The sequence below is a fragment of the Conger conger genome, chromosome 11, assembly GCF_963514075.1.
Source record: "Conger conger chromosome 11, fConCon1.1, whole genome shotgun sequence".
Taxonomy (NCBI): Eukaryota; Metazoa; Chordata; class Actinopteri; order Anguilliformes; family Congridae; genus Conger; species Conger conger.
In genome coordinates, this window is record NC_083770.1 from 39,694,666 (window position 1) to 39,718,047 (window position 23,382).

Consider the following 23,382-nt stretch of genomic DNA (forward strand, 5'->3'; position numbering starts at 1 on the left):
TCCTTCAAGCTAACGGAAAGGCCACAAATAACAGCCGTTTACAACAGTGGGCAGAAGGAAAATTGAACGCACAATGAACCTTGAAGCGCATGAGCTATAGCAGCAGAAGAACATGCTGGCTTACACGCCTGTCGGCTAAGAACAGGAAGATGAGGCTGCAGTGGGCATGTGATCACCAAAACTGGATTATTGAAGATTGAAAAAAAGGTTGCTTGGTCAAATCTGGATTTCTGTTGGTGGGTGGAAACAGCATGGATCCAGGGAGCCATCCTGCCTCATTTCAACAGTGCAGGCTGCTGGGGGCATAATATATTACATCTAATAAAGTGGCCATTGAGTGTATATACAACACCAGTTACAGATATAGTTTCAGAAGGACCCAATTAGAAAATAAAATGATTATTTCCAGTATATAGCCACTTAGTAGCCTATACAGCAATGCACCACACATCGTCGCCATGACAATGCTGATTTTCCAGGGATCACAAAAACAGCCATCTTATCTAAATTGCCACACATTGAAAAAGTATTTTAACCGATAAATAGAAGTTCTCGAGCAGGGCTTTTCCAGCAATGGGTCTCTTTGCTTAAATAAATTTATTTTGGCAGATAGGCTAGTTATAAATTCTAAATAGATCACTTTGCATCGAAAGTAACCATTACAGTGAACTACAAACGCATAATTACGCATAACTTAAGAATGGTTATGCTGTTCTACTGCCAAAAGGTAATATGAAGTATAATCGTTATCCCTCATAGCCATACACAGTTAAAAACAATCAGGCTCCTGGGATAAATTATTTTAAGCTCCATTCAATGCGTTCGGTTATAAACGGAGCTAACCGTCGAGATAGGGGAGTTAACGCTTTCATAAGGGGAGGGTATCTTTCGCTTTGGAAATCTCTAAACTGAGGAGAAGCAGTTTGACAAACCAAACGGCGGATAAAGGGTTACAGCAGAGTGCGGATGTGAGGTACACTCTCCAGGGTTGGATTGATCGTCGTACTGCGTTACGACCAAAATAACGTTAGCCAACTAGCGGGCAAGCAACACACTGTAGTCAGTACCTGCATTAGTTAGCTATAACTGTGATATCCTAATAATTTTTAAAATAACAGAACCCCGCCGAAACGGTTGATCTTCATAATTATGACAGAGCTTCGGCACCGCGGCGCAACAGAGAACGACTTGAAACAACAATCAGCAGATGACAAGGTTATTTCAGCGTTTTCGTTTTCCAATTCAAGATGAGCTTTTATGTGTCTATCTAATCGGTTAGCGAATTGCTTGGCTGAATGAATTTTCCCAATGTTAGGTTAATTTAGTGGCGTTCTCGCCTCATATCCAGCTAGCAATTTTAGTAACAGCTAGTAAGTTCGACTGCTAGCTAGCACTAGCCACCGTTTAAAAGCTAACCAATTAGCTACTAGCTAGCCTAACGTTAGCTATACTCAAGTGGCTAACGTTTGCCACGTTACGGCTTACGTAAAATTTTGACTTGAGATGACTAGTCTAGACAATATAGCTTGTCGGTGACTAGCTCTAATTAGCTAGCTAGATGTGTGCCATCTAGCAAAGTAGCTAGCCGAGTTGGCTAACCATCTCTAGCAACAATATAGTCTACAGTATCCATAACTTGTTAATTGCTTTTAATGTTAGCTAGCTAAGTTAGCTAACGTTATATTAATAATTTACTTTTTAGCTGGCTTGCTAACTTTTTATTTGGATTTGTCATTCAATGTTTTAGTGGCGTAGATGTGCTAGCTACCGTTGTTACACTACGCTAGCTAACTTGGACCGGAGTTTGCTGTATGAACTTCAGTGATGTAAATTAAAAAAAATGCATCGGCTTGTGTGAGTTGTCATACCCCCGGTGGCGCATTTTCCATCGACAACTATTTCTCTGGCATTTGCTAACATGTTGCTGGAGAACAGCTACAGCTAGCTAACAAGGTAGCTCTAGGTATGCTAAGATAATACCCTAATGGGGTACTCATGTCAGCTAACGGTTAGATAATTTAGTCCGGAGGACGCCAGGGACGAGGCAAATTAAATGAAGGATACTAAGAGTATTTTTATCCTGCCAACAGACTGCAGGTCTTTGCGTGATGTCACTCGCCTGTTCCTCTAGCTGGCTTTGACTTTATAATATAACGTCATAATGTCAACATTCAGTGTTACTGGATAAAAGTGGTAAACATTCAGTTATGGCTGGAAATGATAGGGTTGTAACGTTAACTGGTCAACGTTACTAGAATTCTTGTCAGTTCTCGCCATTTTTATGTCTTCCGTTGTACTGGCAGACTCACCATTCAGGCTATGTTAGCGTGTAGTAAACCCCGCTAGCTGCTAACGTAGATACTGATTGTGTGGTATAGCATCTGCTGATGGTCTGACCGTCACCGTGCCTGATATACCCCGATATACCCCGAAGGTTTAAGAGGTTGGACAGTTAGTGATTCGTTCACTATTAACTGAATAGCTGTGATCAAATAAAGAAATATATGCAAACTAAGCTATTAACATGCTTACAGAAAAAGGGCAATGTAGAAGTAAACATAGTTAGGTCATTGTTAATGTTGTATGCGTATAAGTGCTTCAGAATAAACTTGTTACGTTAGCTGAGATCTATGGAGTTGGCCTACGCTTTGATACGTGCTTGAGTAACAGAGGACTCATTGATTTGAGCTTGATTGGATTTTCAGTGTGGTGAGTTATCGTGGCTTGGCAGCAGTGTCTAAAGAATCTCCTTAAAAGTGGCCTGACCATCTTATCAGCTCCCTTTTCACACAAACAAAAAGAGTCCTTGTCTTCTGTGGTCTTAAGATATCAATTATCTTCACCAGACTCCAATAAAACAGCTGGGTAAAAAAAAAAACTTTTATCTCTGTTACTGTAAACAGTGTCAAGAAAAATGAGTGTTCATCTGCTTTGAGTGTGCCTGGCAATGTTCAGTAAGGGGTGGCTTAATGCTTTGGCAAACACTAGAGGATGACAATGAGGAAGGGTATGTGCAATGTTGGTCAGAAGCAACCACACATGAGTCAGAAAGGGAAATATAGACATTCCCATTAATGATGAAATGTTCTGCAAGTGTCTGGACAGCCAGTTATTTGTGGTGGGGTTTGTGCAAAGATTCTGCATAGGCACCAGATACTCAGCTCCACATTCAGAAAATTCAGTCTCCCTGCTATTGCGTCCAAAACATTATGATTTCATTGATCTTCTGAAAATGCATTAAAGGTACAATAAGTAAGATTTTTGTGTTAAAACATTGTTACAAGACCAGAGTAAATCCCTTGCTATTATTGAAGAAGGCTGTTCTGGAATCTCTTACCAGCTGGGACTTCTTGTTGATAGGAAACTCCTAGAGGATGATTGGAGAGCAGCAATTGATTATCTGGTGTGTATAAACAATCTTTGCTTTGTGTGATTGCTGGGAAACAGAGCTTTGTGTTGTGCCTCAGGCAGTGAAAGGAGCAGAACAGGCTCTCCAGGTGGCGGTCAGAGGGGGTGAGGAGGGACCCCCAGGCCAGGATAGGGTGCTCTTATCTCCACCAAAGATCCTATTCCTCCCATTCTGTTTGTGTCTCTCAAAGATAAAAAAAGAAGGAAAAAAGATTTGTTGATATTAATGACTAATTCATTTAAAGTTTTCCTTTCAAGAACCACAAAGCACTTTACAAAGACTGGACAATCCACCTGCTGCATTGCAGCCATCGTATTGCACAAAATGCATTTGAGCTGTAAGAAGTTGAGGTAGAGAGGCAAGGAGCTGTTTTCCAGGCAAACTCATAAGGAGCAGAGACTTCTAGTGATAAGAGATCACTAAACCTGTAAGATTTTTCATCACAGAGAAAGGGTTTCTGTGGGACTCAGGGAAGAGTATAATATGAATGCTTAAAATTCACACAAATTGTAGTTTCATATAAAGGAGTTTTACATTTGTTTTTTGATTTCCAATTCAGTTTTTGCTGTAGATGTCTGGCTAGTTGTTTAGCCACCATCAGAGGCTGAATTAATTTAGCTGACCTTCAGAGACCCCATCCCTCAAAGGCCTCGGATGGCTCTAGCGATCCTGAGAACGTCTCCAAACTGCGTTGTCTCGCCCGTGACTGTGATTCCGAGGCCCGTGACCTGGGGTTCTAGGGTTCTATTGCGCGCGGTGATCCTACTACATTTACATTTTTACATTTTAGTCATTTGGCAGACGCTTTTAATCCAAAGCGACTTACAAGTGCATAGGTTCTACCACAAGTCAAAGCATCACATCCAGAACTAGAAAAATACACCTGCCAAGTCCCTCCTTTGGAGCTGCGAGCCAATTACGCCGCTCCACGAGAGCCTGCCAAACTTGGCTTTGGCGGGACCGGGACGCAAACCCCAGTCCTCGGTGTGCAAGTACATCACACTGATGCCTGCATCAAGGTCCGTTACTTTAGTTGTGTGCCACCGTGGCTCCCAATTTGATTTTTAAAAACTGAATTCTTACAATTGAAACGAAACTAAAGAAGATGCCATTTTCGGTCCTCAGGCACCACTTCCGGCAATGACCTGGTTTCTCCTCCCAGTTGTCACCGAGACCAGGCCCAGTTGGCGGGGCTTCAGGGCCAGAGTGGTATAACTGCTGGCTAATTAAAGCGCGCGTGCTGGCCTCATTTGTAGCAGCTCGGCCACCCACACAATGTAATGTACAGCCATCAGAAAATGTACAAAATGGAGGCTATAGGGCAGTGATCTTCATTCCTGCTCATGGCAGGCTGCAGTGTCTGTAGGTTTTTGCCTAAATGTCAGCAGCCAGTTCACACCCAAGAAACCAGGTGAGGTGAGTTAGCTGTAATTAATTGCTTTCATTGATCCATTAAGTGCTGAGTAACAACGAAAGCCAGCACACTCTGTGGCTGGCTAGGACCAGGAGTGAGGACCCCAGCACACCCTGTGGCTTTCCTGGAGCAGGAGTGAAGCTCACTGCTAAAAGGGAGGTGTGTCCCCACTATGAGAGAGCCTGTTCCAGCCACTGTGTTTGCATCAGGTAGAGGATAGTCAAATTGTACATCCTGTCTGCTGAGTGATTCTGCACGACTGCAACCCTCCACTGACCATCAGTAATAATCGCTCAATTCCCAGCTGCAACGCATTTGCATTTTCCTTTGCCTTGCAAATTTTAGAGTGCCCCCCCCCCCCCACGCAATCTAGATTAACCGCAGCACCTGAAAATGACATGCAATCATGTCTCTGAAGCGAACAAGCCCTTTAACTAAGCGTGATGTACTGGGACACGTTCAATCGGAAAATATTTTGCCACGTTTTCTGTGTTGAACGTCATGTTTCCTCCCAACAGTGTGCAACGTTTTGCAACAGGCTTTGAGGTGCGTTTGCTCCTGTTTGGTGGGTGTGTCGGGGTGTAGCCCAAAGCAATAATGACCTACGCTTTAAAGCCCACAGAACACCTTCTCAGACCCCATAGGTGCAAACCGTACTACGCCAGTTCAACACGGCGCCGTTTCTGTTCAAATAAACGTTTTGCTGTGTTTTGTCGGGGCTGAACGTGGCTGTTGTCTGTTGAATTGTGCTTCCTCAGTGACATTTCGGGCCTTCGGTTCAGTAAGACCCTCCCGAGCCCTGCTGTGTGGATGTCTTGTCTTCTCCGTGGCTAATCATTAGCCTGTGTGATGTGCAGCACAGTAATTACTCTATTGCACTGTCACGGCGACCTGGGTGTCTTAATTGTGCTGTCCAGAAAATAAGCATTTTGTTTTCCGTGTTACAGATGGTGAATTGCAAATGAAAATCAATAGAAATATAAATGTGTGACTTGTGCCCGTGAGTGTGGGATGGTGATAAGTTTCCTCCCACGAAGATAGCGGTGTCTCCCTGCACATTGTAAATGCAGATACAACCGAGGAGCGGCCACTCTTCCTGTTATCTTCATTCTCCACAGGAAGTGTGTCGGGGTTTCCTCTCCGTTCCACGAGCATCTTTGTTTTTGTTTTGTTTTTTTCCTGGTTTGTTTATTTTTAGTCCGGGCATCCTGAATGACAGGATGTAGTTTCCATGGCGACCTTAGTGCCTGGCCGGCGGGTTCCATCTGCTGGTGTGTGTTTGTGCTGTTTATGTGTTTGTGTGTGTGTGTGTGTGTCTGTGTTTGTGTGCGTGCATGCCCGCCCACTTGTGCGTGTATATTTCAAGATATTTCGCAAAATTCCTCAGAAATGGTGCAATTAAGCTGTAGACTTGTAGAAAAACAATAATGAACTGGGATGATTTGCCTTAGAGTGCTTGTCCAATTACAGAGACAGAGAGAGAGGGGGAGGGGCGGGGCCACAGCGCAGCTGGCTGCCGAGGCTTCATGATAAACTGTTGCCACGGAGAACAGGGTCACATGACTGCCGGACTTTTGGAACTCTCACAAAGCTGCAACTGGCTGAAACTGTGTACACACATAAACACACACATGCATTCACACACACACACACACACACACACACACACACACACACACACATACGCGCACACAAACAAACACACACACACGCACATGCATTCACATACGCACACACAAGCAGAAACACACTCATAAACACGCACACATACGCACTCACTCGCATGCAGGCACACATATGCACTCGCACACGCATAAACACACACACACACACATACGCAGTCGTAAACACACACATGCATGCACATACACACACACACACACACACACACACAGACACATACAATTGATCACGGTAATGCATTAATCTGAGCCGTTGGGTTTTTGGCTGCTGCACTGCGTATGTACGCGAAAAAGAAGCTGTTTCGTATTTGTTATTTTAAATGCTTTTTAAATGTACTTAGTTAAAATACATAGTACACGCAGACCATCAATGCTAATGTATTTTATGGCCAGAAAGGGGGTCCTGGGGTAGAGAATGGGATGAATACATTCCTAGTTTCATATGAACAGTGTGGGGGCTTTCAGAAGGCCTGGTTCTTGATGAGACCCACTCAGTTGGGCAGGCTGTGGCTTTAGCCTAGCCTAGCTAATTAAAATGCATAAGTGTAGCTTTAGCCTAGCCTGGAAATTGAAAATGTATAGTGCCCTCCATAATGTTTGGGACAAATGACTGCATGACTGCTGTCATTTACATAACGTTGCTATGTCCCTAATATGATGGTGCCCTAAAATGTGGGGGGTACTATGTATAAACTCTTGGAATTTCTACATATATATGAAAGTGCCCTTTATTAAAATCTTAACAATATGCATTTTAACCACATGTGATTTGTTTTATTACAAATATCAAATTGTGGAGGACAGAGGCAAATAAATAAATGATGGGTCTTTGTGCTAAACATTTTGGAGGGCACTGTATATATGCAGCTTTAGCCTGGCCTAGCTAGTGAACAACTTTTCATTCTCGATCTGGATTTTTCGAACTTTTAATGGGCAAAATGTTACATTTCACCGTGCTATGGCATTTTAGCTTTGTCAGCTTTGTTGTTGCAGCTTTATTTATTTATGTATTTATTTCATGTTTTACCCATAAACCTACAGGTACATTACAGAAGCTGTGAGTGTTTTGCTGTGCATGGCAGAGTTTATTTTAGCACGGTACAGTAAATGTTTTTAGCTGGAATTAAGCATTTAGGTAAGTGTGTTGCTCAGATTGGATTGGCCACTTGTGTAATTCCTGTCACAAGGAGGAATGGGGAGTTTTTGCCTTCGTGTTCCTCCTGTGGCTGGGATGCAGAGCACCATGGTGCTGACCTGGGACAGTGTGTCGGTCTACAATCGGGCCCTTTTTACCCCTCGCTGAACTGGCCCCGTGGGTGACAAACAACCCCGCTTGTTCTTCTCCCCCAGGGGCGGGGCCAGCGGAACACGGGGCTCACAATCGCCCGGATTCCATTCCGCTCTGCTCCGGAATCCTGAGCTCAGAATCGGAGTGCTCTCAGGCGCGGGGGTTCGGAGCCCGCGTTCCGCCACGTGCCGGGCGACCGGGATCATCCAGGGGGAATGCGGCCGAGGCGGTTTTCCAGAAAGGTGGCTAACTTCCTGTCCTTCTTCCAGGGCTCGGAGGGGGAGGGCAGGGCCGACGGGGAGGTGTCCGCGTCGGATAACGAGACCAAGCCGGACTCCGGCGCTCCGGAGGCTCCCGCCGCGGCCGATGACACCCCGGAGGTCCTGAACAAAGCCCTGTCCGGACTGTCGTCACGGTAACCCCGCTGTCCGTCTCAAAATGGGACTTATGTTCTTTTTAAAAATATCTGTTTGGGAAATCTTTGACTAATTAAGACGAATGCTGTGTGTGTCTGTGTATTGTTTTTTTGTAATGCTATTGTTTTAGTAATGCTGCGTGCGTGCATGTGTGTGTGTGTGTGTCTGTGTGTTGTTATTAGACTTTGATATTGTATGTATATGTGTGTTTGTGTTTTATTTCTGTAATGCTGTGTGTGTGCATGTGCCTGCGTGTGTGTGTGTGTGTGTATTGTTATTAGACTCATGCAGTGTGTGTGTGTCTGCATTATCTCAGTAATGCTGTGTGCATTACCTCAGTAATGCTGTGTGCATTATCGCAGTATTGCTGTGTGCATTATCTCAGTAATGCTGTGTGTGCATTGTTAGCTCAGTAATGCTGTGTGCATTATCTCCTCAGTAATGCTGTGTGCATTGTTATCTCAGTAATGCTGTGTGTGCATTGTTATCTCAGTAATGCTGTGTGTGCATTGTTATCTCAGTAATGCTGTGTGTGCATTGTTATCTCAGTAATGCTGTGCGTGCATGCGTGCGTTCTTGCGTGTGTGTGTATTGTTATTAGACTAATCACACGGGTACGTGTGTCTGTCTGTGTGTGTGTTTGTTTGTGTGTGTGTGTGTGTGTGTGTGTGTGTGTGTGTGTGTACTGTTATTACACTAATGCTGTGTATGTGTTTAATGCTGTGTGTTTGTATGTATGTATGTATGCATGTATGTGTGTGTATGTACTGTTATTACAGGTTAATGCTGTGTGTGTGTGTGTGTGTATGTGTGTGTTTAATGCTGTGTGTTCTCTTCAGATGGAAGAACTGGTGGGTGCGGGGGATCCTCACTCTGGCCATGATCTCCTTCTTCTTCATCATCATCTACCTCGGCCCCATGGTGCTCATGATGATCGTGAGTGCAGTACACTCTTCTCTCTCCCTCTCACTCCCTCCTCCCTTTTTCTCCCTCTCTCTCTCTTTGTTTCTCTCTCCCTCACACATTCCTCGTCCACACTGTTCCTCACTTCATCTGTTTCTATCTCCTCCCTCTCCCTCTCACTCCCTCCTCCCTTTTCTCTCTCTTTGTTTTTCTCTCTCTCCCTCGCGCATTCCTCGTCCACACTCTTCCTCACTTCATCTATTTCTATCTCCTCCCTCTGCCTCTCTCTCTCTCGCTCCCCCTCTCCCTCTCCCACTCCCTCCCCCTCTAGCGTTTTCCCCATCTTTGTGTCTCTGACAGCACACTGTGCGAATAACAGTGGTTACAGTGTCACCCATGCGTCTTTCACATCGTCCTATCCAGGGAGCTGTTTGCTGTGTTGCGTTTTCATGATTCATGTTTTACACACGGAAAATGGCACAAACAACACAAAGCTCATTTTCTTCCATTTTTCACGAAACGCATACCTTCGAAGCTTTGTTTTTACTGTTTCTACTTTGTTTTAATTTATAATCGGTCAAGTGTTCATATTTCTGAATGTTAACACAGAGAGCTGACCTCAGGAGGCGGAGGGGGAGGGGGAATCGGGCTCTGGGTGAGGAGTTAGAGAGGGGTAATAAAAACCTTCATCGCTGCTTAGTTACTAAAACCAGCATGAGAACGCTGATGCGTCTGGGCCTTTAAAACGCGATCTGAAAAGACTCTTCTGTGATGGTGGTATTCGCCCTCGGTGCCCCGTAGGGTCCCTCACACTCTCCGTTAGCGCCATTAATCTGCCAATCGGCAGCGTGATGCCGGTACTTCTCAGCCCACTTCCCCCTAATCGAGTTTGTGAAATCAGAACCGATTGAATCTGGGCTCAGACTCAGACTTTGCCTGGGTAACAGACGCTAATGTGAGGCTGGACGAGCTGTCTGTTGACACTGCCTGGGTAACAGACGCTGATGTGAACCTGCGGGGAAAACGGCCCGCAAAGAACTCGCTCAATGCGCTTTTGTGCCCTCAACAGCACCCTGAGGGCCGAAGACCGTGTTCTGCTTGATGTTACAACCCAAGCGAACTCTGTTCTGCCCTCTAGACTGAGCGCTGCTCCGGTTGCCTTTCCCCAAACCCCCTGGACTGAGTTGAAAAATATATTTAGTTGTTGTATATTCTTTTTAAACATTGGCGACGCAAAGAGGGGGAAAAAAAGGAAGAGTTGAGCCTTGAGCCCAGGTCCTCTGGTATGATAGACGAACACGCTAACCGCAACTCCGCAAATTAGCTGCGAGCAAAAGCTTTCTGGTTTTACGAGGCTAATCTCTTTTTAAATGTTCTTTTCCCTGAAAGATTAATAAACATGCAGGCGTGAGATTACAACACGAGATTACTCTTTTGACACGACCGTCTGCCCCCTGGGTGCTGATGAGGGGAAAAATATCGCTAACCGAAGAACTCTCATCTCAAAGAACAAAGGGCTGCAGCCCATGTTAACGCTCACTGTAGCTGTTCAGTATTGATATAGAGACGGGCTGCTGAAGGCGAGCCAGCCATCTTGTTAATCTTTCATAGCTGTGTTAGGAGGCATTCATCCAGCTGTCTGTAACGGCCCCCCATTAGGTTTGAGTTTATGGGCTTTATTTACAGTGCTTTAGACAGTAGAGTCGAAGTTAGGCGAACCCTATAGGGCCACCGTGGTGTGACAATAAATTGGCACTGTTTATACAGCACACGGGAGGTTTGGAGGAGAAGTCACCAGCCAAGTGTAGGGAGCTTTTTGTTTCCACTGCAGGAGAACTCAAGCGAGTTAAAATGGCGGTCAGACACAGTGTATTTTACCGGCGGAAGAAGTGTCATTTACAGGCGGCAGCTGGAGTCTTCTTCTGTGTTTTCTGTGCAACGGTAGGGTTCTGCCCACAGCCCAAAGCAGAAGACGTAAGGGCATAACCTCTGATGGGTCTCATTACCGCTCAGCTCCCAGCTCAAAACATGACAAGTGTGGTGATTTGTGGGATTCTGGAGGTCTCTGCACTAGTGGAGATAAATTGATGCCTTGCATCCTTAAATACGGATGAGGCTTTTTGGGCTGGTTGGGACCCTGTTATTTATGTGAGGTAGGGACAGGATTGGAGCTCAGTATGGACTATGTGTTATCTAGGGTTTCTACTGTCACTTCTGAGGGTCTTAAAAATCCGTTGTTAAAAGTCAGCTTTGGAGAAAAAAAACCAAAACTAAACTATTTTGTTTTGACTGTGTTTCCACAGCCAAAATAATCACTAGATGAAAGTTTGAGGAAAACTAGAGCATGTTTTATGACTTAAGTGCATTTTTCAAGACTTAAGTCCTTTCTCCCAAATGCATTCATTACATTACATTACATTATTGGCATTTGGCAGACGCTCTTATCCAGAGCGAAGTACAACAAAGTGCAAACCCATAACCAGGGATAAGTTCGCTGAAAGACCCTAGAGGGAAGTACAATTTCAACTGCAACAATTTCAATTTCAACATTCATTTATAAGTAGCTTTAATGTTGAACGTTCTCGTCCTGCTTATCAGCTGTTGGAGTGTGCAAACGTGTTTATGACACACGCAGAACCTCTGCTTCTGTCCGAAAACCAGTATTAATGTGGACAAATAAGGGAAATTCACAACCCTGGCTGCATTGTGTTGAGTTCTGCATTCATTTGGAATGGCATGCAGACCGCATGCCGCTTTCCTTAATCGCGTTACCGCAAAGCTTGATTTCTGACATTATTCTCCATTGTGTTCTCTAAGTGAATCAGCGATGTCCGTTATTGAATTTAGGGTAGAACGCACTGCATTACAGCATACAGGCATCAATCCACGTGTGTAGGACTTTTTTTTTTTTTTTTTAAACATAAAAAAAATTACCTTAGCTCTTGTTGAGTAACACTGCCACATTCCTGCACCAATACTGATCTCATCTGCTTTTAGCAGTGAACCAGTGACATTCATAACATGACTTAACAACATAATGACAAGAGCAGGCCATTCAGCCCAGCAATGCTTGCCTTTTCCTACCAGTAAAGTGTGCCAAGTAGTTAGTTTATCTAAAAGCTAGAGAGTATCTAGCACTATATTATGCCTGGTCTTGAAAAGCCCCAGGTTCTGCTCTGGAACCCCCCGTGGTTTCTAGAAGAATTGCAGGTTATTAAGCCTCTGTGTGTGTGACAGATCTCTCCCTTCCTCCCCAGGTGCTGTGTGTGCAGATCAAATGCTTCCAGGAGATCATTACCATCGGCTACAGCGTGTACCACTCCTACCACCTGCCCTGGTTCCGGACCCTTAGCTGGTGAGAGCCTGTCACTCAAACGCCCGTCGCTGTGGAAACGCCCTCTGTGACATCATCGGCCTCTTTAATGCTATTCGTTTCCTCCTGTGTGTTTGTGTTGTTTGATGTCTTACACCATGGGCGGTCGTGGCTTAATTGAAGTCTTTCATTCGCTACATATCTTTCTCAGGAGTAAATTGGCTGATAATTAATTAAACCTGCAGACATTGCGGCCCTCCAGGACTGGAGTTAAACCTGCAGACAATGCGGCCCTCCAGGACTGGAGTTAAACCTGCAGACACATTTCTATATTTACCCTGTGTTGTTTGTCTGATATGAATTCAGTGTGCTCACTAACTAAGCATCTTTTGGCTTGTTAACCATGAGCTAATTTGTATTGAATTTCATTGCAGACTTCCAGAGGTTGGTCTGTAATATGGTAATTTATTAGAAAACCAAGTTGTTTAGATCCCCATATGTAGTGTTAATTTACATAGTTATTGCATTAGGTAGTCCTGTAGACTAGGTTTAATGAGGTTAAGCTAAGATCGAGATCTCTCACTGTTGGTATATTGCAGTAAATGCAGTGTATTGCTGTCGTAATTTAATTTTATAATGTTGCCATAAAGTCTAGTGTGGAATTTCATCTGTTGTATGAGCTATGAGCTGCTTCCAGCCCGCATTTCTGAAAGTTAACCGTTAAAAAATGGTGCGTGGGCTGTTTTATAGGTGACTGCACAGTTTGTGTGCAGAAGGTTAACTCCACTGCGCGATCCTGTGGTTTGTAGGGTGTGAGTGAGTGTGATGGCTGATCTGGCAGCGTTTCCGTGGTGACAGTCGTGCTCCCCCCCCCCCAGGTACTTCCTACTGTGTGTGAACTACTTCTTCTACGGAGAGACCGTCACCGATTACTTCTTCACTCTGGTGCAGAGGGAGGAGCCCCTGCGCATCCTCAGCAAATACCATCGCTTCATCTCCTTCGCCCTTTACCTGACAGGTGAGTGCATACAGGTGTTCCACCAGCCTACTGCTGAGCCCATACAGCTGAGTCCATACAGGTATTAAAGCTGCCCTACTGCTGAGCCCATGCAGGTATTACAGCTGCCCTACAGCTGACTCCATACAGGTATTACAGCTGACTCCATACAGGTATTACAGCTGACTCCATACAGGTATTACAGCTGACTCCATACAGGTATTACAGCTGCCCTACAGCTGAGCCCATGCAGGTATTACAGCTGCCCTACAGCTGACTCCATACAGGTATTACAGCTGACTCCATACAGGTATTACAGCTGACTCCATACAGGTATTACAGCTGCCCTACAGCTGAGCCCATGCAGGTATTACAGCTGTCTTACAGCTCAGCCCATACAGGTATTACAGCTGCCCTACAGCTGAGCCCATGCAGGTATTACAGCTGCCCTACAGCTGACTCCATACAGGTGGTCAGACCTGGATCAAATATGTAATAGGTTTGGATTCAAATACTTTTCTGTGCTCATTTGAATTGAGCTAACCAAGAAGGTGGGGCTTGCACATTTTGAGAGCATGTCATAGGTTGCAATACACCAGACAAGCTCAGAGAAGCAAAGAAAAGTATTTGAATCTCAAACAGTGATGTATTTGACCCAGGTCTGCAGGTGATACCATACAGGTTTTACCTACCCTAGTGTACTGGTGTACCTCACCGGTGAGAAGATAGTGGCAGGAGGAGTCTCCGTATTACCTAAATTTTGATGTTCATTACCTAAGTTCACCCATTTCCTAACCCCTTTTGTCAATCCCTGTCCTCTGCTCCAGACCTGGTATGAGAGGAAAATGTTGGCCTTTCGCCTTGTACTCTTACTGAAGTGAATTACCGTATATGGTCTGTTTGCATGGTCGCTAGGTAGCAGTCCTTTTCAACACAACCTCTGAAGAATGTTTTTGGAAAAACCAACATCAGTCATTTAAACAGTGAACCTTTTTGTCTGAAAAATAAGGATTTCATGCACAGATGAGCAAGGCTGCTTTGCCGTGTACAGTGCAGATTGTACCACATTGTGCCCAGTGTCAGTGTCGCAGCTTACTGCAAAGCAGACAAAGGCACCGGTTTCTGCTTCAAACTTTCACCTTGTTTGGTGTCGTTTGAAGCGGAAGGAGCTTTGTTTGATTGGCTGCGGGGGTTTCGCGGGGAGGAAACCGTACAGTGAAGAGACGGCCGGAGCTCTGCCTCCTCTGGGCAGGATGTGGCGAATCACTCCGTGCTTAGCGGCGTTTGTCTCTGCGCGTTTAGCAGTCACCCAGTTTCCTCCCCCAAAACCAAGCTTCTAGAGCCTTCTCTTAAGCTTTGGCTAGGTTTTGCAAGCCCCAATGACTTCACTTTTAAAAAAACCATTCACCATTTTTGACAAAAGAGTACAAATAGTATGTTCAGGAAAATGACTAATCATTCTGTTTGGTGTAGAAAGAAGACATTTTATATAAAGGCATGCCAGTAAATATCAAGTAAATTGTTATAAAACTGTTGTACTTATCGTGCCTTAAATGGTAGTTGAATTTTGACAAAATGTCTGATTTGGTAGACATTAATGGGTCCTCTTGTAATGAGACTTAAAATCTTTTTTTCTTTTTCTCTCAAAGTATTAGCTTGTTTTAAGTTAGTTTGCTAGCAAATTATATTTTCTCACCCCATTGGCAAATCTTGAAATGAGCCAAACTGTCTCACTTCATTGGCAATATTTTTGTCTTAGCAAAAGGGTAATACAAATAAGTCTAAATATAAGATTCAAATTGTTGAGGCTGATGTAGTTTTTGTTTTTTGCAGTGTTTATAGTTTTGTGGTAATAATATACTTTGCCACGTGCAGTTCAAACCTGAGTCGAATGATAATTAAAAATACTTAACACAGCAGTGAATAAGCATCACCAATACAGAGAACAGCATTCTGCTGCATTATGATTGTGTTGGTTTGTTTAACGTAATCTAGTTTCCTGGAAAAGCCTTGAGATATGAATGTGGCCCAGGTCTGTTTCAAACAAACAAAAATAATAAATTCTGCTCAGTGTGTAGATCTCTGCGAGCTCAACTCTGCTTACGCGGTCGTGCTGATGATAATATGCTTTAGCTCGAGGGCTTTGGGTTTGTGGAATCAGGCTTGCTTTTATGACAGATTGTAGCTAATGTGTTTTTGAGTGATTAAAACAGCCCCCCCTGCCCTTCAGATTTTGTCGTCCCCAAACAGCCAGATTGATAATGCTGCATCATGTTTAATGAGTTATCAGATGAAATATGTTTTTAATATGGAGGCAAACTGTCACAGCCCGAGTGATCTCCTGCTGCTGCAGTAATTGCTATACCCGCCTGACAGGACTGCTCTGCTCTCCACATATGCACTTCTCTCTGTCCTCCCTCTCTCCCTCTCTCTTTCTCTCTCTCTCTCTTTCTCTCTCTCCCTCTCTCTCCTCTCTCCTCTTTCTCTGTCCATCTCCCTCTCTGTCCATCTCCCTCTCTGTCCATCTCCCTCTCTCTGTCCATCTCCCTCTCTCTGTCCATCTCCCTCTCTCTGTCCATCTCCCTCTCTCTGTCCATCTCCCTCTCTCTCTCTCTCTCTCTCTCTCCCATCCTCATTTTACTCTTCCCCCTTTCCTCTAACATGCGGCCGGTCTCCCCCGGCCCCTTCAGGCTCTGATGATGAAAGGGAGAGTCACAGAGCAGGGCCAGCCATACGCACCACAGCACTGGGCAGAGCTTGTGCTGACAGGGGCGGTAATAACATGAGCCCTCAGGGACAGTATTTAGTTTTAAGTTTTTGTAGCAGTATTATTATTAGTGTTATTATGCTTTCCTTGTTCCCTTTGCTGAGTGTTTTTCTTTGTGTTTGTGTTCTTCCTGGCTTCCATTTGGGTTCTGCGTGGTGATACTCAGGGTTCTGCATGTTCGTGCTGAGTCTGGTGAAGAAACACTACCGCCTGCAGTTCTACATGGTGAGTGTGGAGATCCCCATGCTGTATTACTGCCCCCCCCAACACACACACACACACACACACACACACACACACACACACACACACACTCACAACACACACACACACTCACACACTCTCTCTCACACACACACACACACACGCACACACACTCACAACACGAACGTTTTAGACGGGCACACAGCACCGTCTGTTGATGTCAATCCCCCCCACACACACACTCCTGTCACTCTCACATGAAGCTTTCAGTAATTTCTGTTGTATTTTTGTCCAGAGGATTTGGACTCCTTTGGGGAATATAATATATATAATGGACAAATCTCTCCCTCCCTTTCCCCTTCCCCCCTCTTCCCCTCCCTCCCTCTCTCTGTCTCTCTCTCTCTCTCTCAGTTCGGCTGGACTCATGTCACACTGCTGATCGTGGTGACTCAGTCTCACCTGATCATCCACAACCTCTTTGAGGGAATGATCTGGTGAGAAATGCCCCGTCTGTCTGCCTGCCTGCCTGTCTGTCTGTCTGTCTCTGTCCGTCAATCCGTCACATGAGAAACGCTCTGTCCGTCTGTCTGTTTGTCCGCCTCTCTGTCTCTCTGTCTCTCTGTCTGTCTCACTCACATACAGCCTGTAGTGGCAGGAGGAAGTGCAGAACCGTGCAAGAAACGACTCCCCACCAGGAGTCCAGTGTCCTGCAACCTGATTGGTTCTGCCAGGTTGTAGTCAGTGTTCATTGGTGGATGGTTCTTTTGGCTTGATTCAATGCCTCTGATTAGAGCCTCACCTACACAAGACCATAATGCAACTGTCTTACTGGTCTGTGAGCAAAGCGCTAACCAGTTTAAGAAGAGCGCATTCCTGGTAATTGGGTGGATTCTATTCACTTTATTTTGTATGCCGCTTTACACAGAGAACTTTGCAGCAAACCAGAAGGAAAATTGAAACCAGGCAGACAGAAACCTGAACCCGCAAAAAGCAAGCAATCAATCAATCTTTGGCTAGAAAACATTTCCCAAATGGGAAGAAATCTCAGGAAGAACCATGTGAGCCCATATACTGTTGCAATTTTCAAAATGGGCTGAGCAGGTTACAGTCTGAGGTACTAAACTAGCTGGTAGTAGGAAGTCCAAATGAGGAGATGTGTAATATGTAATTCACATCTTGGCGTGTGCCCGTTCTCTGGGTTACCCCCGTGTTTCGGGTGGTCTTCTGCGTCTGAAGCTGACTCCGCTCTCTGCTCCCTGCCAGGTTCATCGTGCCCATCTCCTGTGTCATCTGCAATGACATCATGGCCTACATGTTCGGCTTCTTTTTCGGCCGGACCCCCCTCATCAAGGTTCGGCCGCCATTTTGTTCAAGGAGAGAAAGTGTGAACGAATTATTTTCTGTTTATTTTGCTGACTACAGTTGTGTGTTAAGGTTCTGGATGCTTTATATTTCAATTTTTCTAGAAAGGTGACGTGTTGGTTGTAATTTGTCTGGTTTGTTTTGAAATGGTAAATGACGGGTTTTGTTCTGTCATCTGCAGCTGTCCCCTAAGAAGACCTGGGAGGGGTTCATCGGAGGGTTTTTCTCCACCATTGTGTTTGGAATCCTGGTAATTGATACAGTCGACATGTATACATGCATAAACGCACATGCGTACACATACGCATACACACGTAAACACATTCACTTGCGCTCAAACACAGATTTACGCATGCTCAATGAAACAGGATTGTTTTTGAATGAAGCAGGAATGTCTTTCACGTGCGCTCAAACACAGATTTACACATACTCAATGAAACAGGAATGTTTTTGAATGAAGCAGGAATGTTTTTGAATGAAGCAGGAATGTCTTTGAACGAGGCAGGAATGTCTTTGAACGAAGCAGGAATGTCTTTGAACGAAGCAGGAATGTCTTTGAACGAAGCAGGAATGTTTTTGAAGGAAACAAACCGCTGTTCTCCACTCTGAGTGTGTCCCCCTCCCCCCAGCTGTCCTACGTGATGAGCGGGTACAGCTACTTTGTCTGTCCGGTGGAGTTCAACAACGACTCCAACCGCTTCACCGTGGACTGCCAGCCCTCTGAGCTGTTCCAGCTGCAGGACTACAGCCTGCCCTCCGTCCTGGAGTCCCTCACCGGCTGGGTACGCTGTGTGTGTGTGTGCGTGCGTGTGTGCGTGCGTGCGTGCATGTCTGTGTGTGTGTGTCTGTGTGTCTGTGTGTCTGTGTCTGCCCCTCAGTATCTGGTATCGGGTATCTGGGGCGGCCTGTAGCGTAGTGGTTAAGGTAAATGACTGGGCCCTTGAGCAAGGCCCTTAACCCTGTATTGCCCCAGGGGAGGATTGTCTCCTGCTTGGTCGTCGCTCTGGATGATAATAATGTAACGTAATGCAATGGTAGGCTTGGTTTGCATTGCTTTCTGCAACTTTTCTGTACACACACTGTTCTGGGATCAGGGGTATGAGTGAGAGAGAGAGTGTCCCTGTACACACACTGTTCTGAGATCAGTTCCCCGCTCTCCCTGCAGGCGACGGTGAGGATGTACCCGTTCCAGATCCACAGCATCGCTCTCTCCAGCTTCGCCTCCATCATGGGGCCCTTTGGAGGATTCTTCGCCAGCGGCTTCAAGAGGGCCTTCAAGATCAAGGTGAGCTGGGCCCCCAAAAACTGGTCTGTCGTGGCACCACTGTTTCTCCTTCTAGAGCAGTGGTAACCAGCCCTGTTCCTGGCGATCTACCATCACTCCAGTTCTAACAGAAGGTTGGCGGTTCAAGCCCCGGTGTAGCCACAATAAGATATGCTGTTGGGCTCTTGAGCAAGGCTCTTAACCCCACATTGCTCCAAGTGAGATTGTCCCCTGCTTAGTCAAATCAACTGTAAGCTTCTTTGGAATTTTTGATTAGATCTACTGTCCTGTAGGTTTTCACTCCAACCCTAACACACTTCATTCAACAGCTAGAGCAGGGCTGCCCGACCCTGTTCCTGGAGATCTAGCATCCTGTATGTTTTCACTCCAACCCTAACAAAGCATCATTCAACAGCTAGAGATCTTGTTGTGCTGTAGAAACAGCTATGACACATTAGCGTTAGGATGAAAACCTTCAGCATGGTAGATCTCCTGGTAGATCTCCTTGGTTACCACTGCTGTAGAGCTTCTGGAATTTGTCAGGTTAGTTTCCTGTGATCTGATTGGCTTGACCCGGCTTTAGACAGCACTAATTGGTGGATGGTTCTGTCGGAGCCCCACTAGTTCATTAGGAAAAGCACATCCCTGGAAGTTGGGTGGACTTCTCTCACATCAGAGCTTGGAACCAGTCGGGCTCGTTCTAGCTCAAGGGCAGGAGCCTGCCCCTGAGGCTGTTGAACTTGCTCTCTGGAATGATCTCTTTGGTTGGATGTCTGTCTGGAAAGATGTGATTGGCTGTTTGTCTCAGACCGGAGGAGGTTGCGTGCTGATTGGACGCCTGAGATGGGAGTGTTTCATTGGGTGTTTGGGTGAGGCCGTTCTATTCTAACAGTGCCTTATTTTATTTTATTTTTGTTTTTTTTTCAGGACTTTGCAGACACCATCCCTGGGCACGGTGGGATCATGGACCGATTCGACTGCCAGTACCTCATGGCCACCTTTGTCAACGTCTACATCGCCAGCTTCATCAGGTGACCCCCTCTAACCTCCCCAGGCCCAAAGGCATCTCCCACCTGTGTACATGATGGTGCCTGTAGCCCAGTGGCTAAGGTACATGACTGGGACCCAGGAGGTTGGCGATCCTCGGTGTAGCCATGATAAGATCTGTTCAGCTGTTGGGCCCTTAAGCAAGGCCCATAACCCCACATTGCTCCATTGAGGATTGTTCCCTGCTTAGTCTAATCAACTGTAAGTCGCTTTGGATAAAAGCATCAGCTAAATAACTGATGTAGACAGCAGGGCTTTAGATTAGTACAGTCTACAGTACGCTCTTCTTAATTCCAAGAGTCTATGTTTATGAATGAAGAAGGTTATTTATGTTTTTAAAGGCTTGTTTCCCCTCTCCACAGGGGGCCGAACCCCAGCAAGGTGATCCAGCAGCTGCTCGCCCTACGATTGGACCAGCAGCTCCACATCTTCAACTCCCTGAAGGCCCACCTCACAGAGAAAGGCCTGCTCTCGGCCAATGAGGAGGCGGCGTAGGCGGGCCTAAGGAGGAGGAGGACGAATAGCAGGCCAGAGGGGAGGCAGCCTCGGAGCAACAGGAGGTCTGATGGATTGTGGGATACTGCAGGATGGTGAACGATGCTTGTCTGAGCGAGAACGCAGCTGAGCAGACAAAAACTTAAACCTTGGATCATTCCGTTCCACGTGCGCACGTGCGTGTGTGTGTGTGTGTGTGTGTGTGTGTGTGTGTGTGTGCGCGCCTGCGTTATGTCAGTGTTTGTGTGGGTGTGTGTGGATGCACGTGGCCGTGTGTGTGTGTGTGAGACCGAGAGAGTGTGTGCGCGCATCTGTATCTGTGTGTGGGGGCACACACACGTGCACACATACCACTGTATATGTATCTCTGTACTGTTTTGTTCGTGTACAATTCTGTGTCATTTTAGTTTTTGTTTTTGTTCGCTTGTCTATTTACAAATGCAGTGATGACACGTTCCGTCTCGGGTGATCATGAGGTCAGCTGTACATTTCTTCTTATATACAGTAGACTATGTTATATATAAAAATATGTGTGAATATTTTATGGTACATATTTTATTTGTTTTAATGCACTGTGTTAACGACGCATTCACACTGTAACTTCACGTGAACTTCACTGTCAGAGTGGCTTTTGTCTGTTGCAGTTATTGCATCATATGTTTATATATCGGTGATGGAGTTTGCTTCAGAATAATGCTGAACGTTTATTTAAACCTACAGATGTTTATTTATCTATATTCTGTCTGTTTCTGAAAGCCTGTCACTCGCAAGTATATATTTCATAAAACTATGGGTTGTGTAATAGTGTCTTGTTTTTCAGGTGACTGAGTCACGGTTCAAAGAAGAGTTCTTTCTCTTACAGCCCGGTCAGCAGAGCAGTGGTAGCCTGGGGTTGTGATGCTTGCGTAATGCTAGAGAGATGTGGCGTCTACTCTCGGTCGTAACGGTGTTTCTCTGTCACTGTCCTCTGGCTCCAAACAGTTTAACCCTGCAGTCCCAAAAGTGCCATATGGCACTCCAGCATAATTACTGTAAAATCCCAGGACTGCCTTATGGCACTCCAGCATAATTACTGTAAAATCCCAGGACTGCCTTATGGCAGTCTCGGCGTCATACCTTGTCAGCCAATTGAAATGACAGCTGTATTGTTTTAAGCCCCTCCTAAATGTTCTCTACTTTCTCAATTTTCTCAGCAAAAGCCAAAACCCCGTGGGATTTGGGTGGACTGGCTCGGGACTGAAAGGGTTAAATAGTTATCTGCAGTAGGTTACAGTATGATGGTCCTTTATCTGCAGTTGGTTACAGTGTGATTATCCCTTATCTGCAGTGGCTACAGTGTGATGGTCCTTTATCTGCAGTGGGCTACAGTGTGATTATCCCTTATCTGCAGTGGCTACAGTGTGATGGTCCTTTATCTGCAGTGGGTTACAGTGTGATGGTCCTTTATCTGCAGTGGGTTACAGTGTGATGGTCCCTTAATTGCAGTGGGTTACAGTGTGATGGTCCCTTAATTGCAGTGGGTTACAGTGTGTTTCGCTGCTGTACGAGCTGCATTCTAACAAAGTCATACAACGTGCAGAACTGTGGAGGAACCGTAGCCACTGCTCTGTTACTAGAGATTTCTGTTTCAATGCTTTCCTGCATACTTGACTACTAGCTGCTCTGTTATTCTAAGGATATAAGTGAGAAGCATTCTAAAGTTCTCCAGTCTACTACGACTGGATCTGACTGGCTGGTCTTACCTGTTGTTATTATAACACTGCCAATATTTAGCAAAACTAGCCATAATTGGGGAAAAACAGTATTATTTGTTTTATCACACCTATGTAACTTGAGTTCAGGGCAGGCACACTGATGCATCTTCAGTTTTACTATGGAGGTTTTGCCTCAGGAGGAAAGGTTACACGCGTCCATGAAGTCATGGACGGCTACGCTCAACACTCACCCGGTTAATCGCTACATTTCTCTTTCACTGCCTCGTAGTCAGACTGGTCTCCCCAGAATACCCAGGAGTCAAGCTGCTCTCTGTGCCTACACTTCCCAGAATCCCCAGTAGTCAAGCTGGTATTTGTGCCTACACTTCCCAGAATCCCTAGGAGTTAGGCTGGTCTCTATGCCTACACTTCCCAGAATCCACACTAGTCAGGCTGGTTTCTGCACCTATACTTCCCAGAATCCCCAGTACTTAGACTGGTCTCATGCCTACACATCCCAGTATCCCCAGTCAGGCTGATCTCTGCCTACACTTCCCATAATCCCCAGGGCTATGGGGATGAAGATGCTAGACTGTATACACTGGTTCATATGAGGGGTAAGGGAAGCTGATGGCTTCATCGTGCTTCAGAGCTGATTGTGCCCTCTTGTAGAATGGCCACTCCCCTGTTTAAGAGTCTGTCACTGCATAGCTCTGCCCAGGTCTGTGAGATGTCAATTAATTATTCTTCACCATTTGGTTGTCTGGAGTCAGAGAATATTGAGTTTACAGTTCAAACACAATTGAACAATTTGAACAGGTCAGATCCAAATAATGAGAAATATCTATAATCACACTTGCAGGGAAGAATGATTTAGAGTTTTAATTAAAGATGAAACTTCAGGTTTCTTTTGTCTTTGTTTTTATTGCTGTGGGATCTAAATGGTCACCTTAAATCGCATGTTTTGCGCACCGTTTTTGACGCTGGTTTCTTGTCATATTCCTTCTGTAAATCATACCTTCAGAGGCCTCTTTTCTCAATAAAGAACCTGAAACACACAAGATGTGCTGTCATTTAACGTAAGGAGTGGTGCTGTGCGAGATTGCCCCACCCATGCTTTATAAAAT

General features: G+C 45.3%; 1 protein-coding gene across 2 annotated transcripts; it reads left to right on the plus strand.

Moving 5' to 3' along the window:
* Positions 1 to 843: 843 nt before the first annotated feature.
* Positions 844 to 23,316, plus strand: cds2 (CDP-diacylglycerol synthase (phosphatidate cytidylyltransferase) 2). 2 transcript variants are annotated; one of them, XM_061260991.1, is made up of 13 exons: positions 844 to 973; positions 8,063 to 8,208; positions 9,049 to 9,145; positions 12,370 to 12,467; positions 13,304 to 13,443; positions 16,356 to 16,414; positions 16,805 to 16,887; positions 17,657 to 17,744; positions 17,937 to 18,005; positions 18,385 to 18,537; positions 18,921 to 19,040; positions 19,947 to 20,050; positions 20,429 to 23,316. In XM_061260991.1, exons 3-13 carry the CDS (start codon positions 9,089 to 9,091, stop codon positions 20,559 to 20,561), a joined length of 1,104 nt encoding a protein of 367 aa, XP_061116975.1. In that variant the 5' UTR covers positions 844 to 973; positions 8,063 to 8,208; positions 9,049 to 9,088; the 3' UTR covers positions 20,562 to 23,316. The 2 variants fall into 2 exon arrangements, with proteins under 2 accessions (XP_061116975.1, XP_061116974.1); XM_061260990.1 differs by having other exon boundaries at positions 926 to 1,215.
* Positions 23,317 to 23,382: the final 66 nt, after the last annotated feature.

Coding starts and splice junctions, on each gene's coding strand:
- cds2 (XM_061260990.1), top strand. CDS start 1,150: ATGACAGAGCTTCGGCACCGCGGCGCAACAGAGAACGACTTGAAACAA. Junction 9,146..12,369: donor CCATGGTGCTCATGATGATC/GTGAGTGCAGTA, acceptor CTTCCTCCCCAG/GTGCTGTGTGTGCAGATCAA. Junction 16,415..16,804: donor ACCGCCTGCAGTTCTACATG/GTGAGTGTGGAG, acceptor TCTCTCTCTCAG/TTCGGCTGGACTCATGTCAC.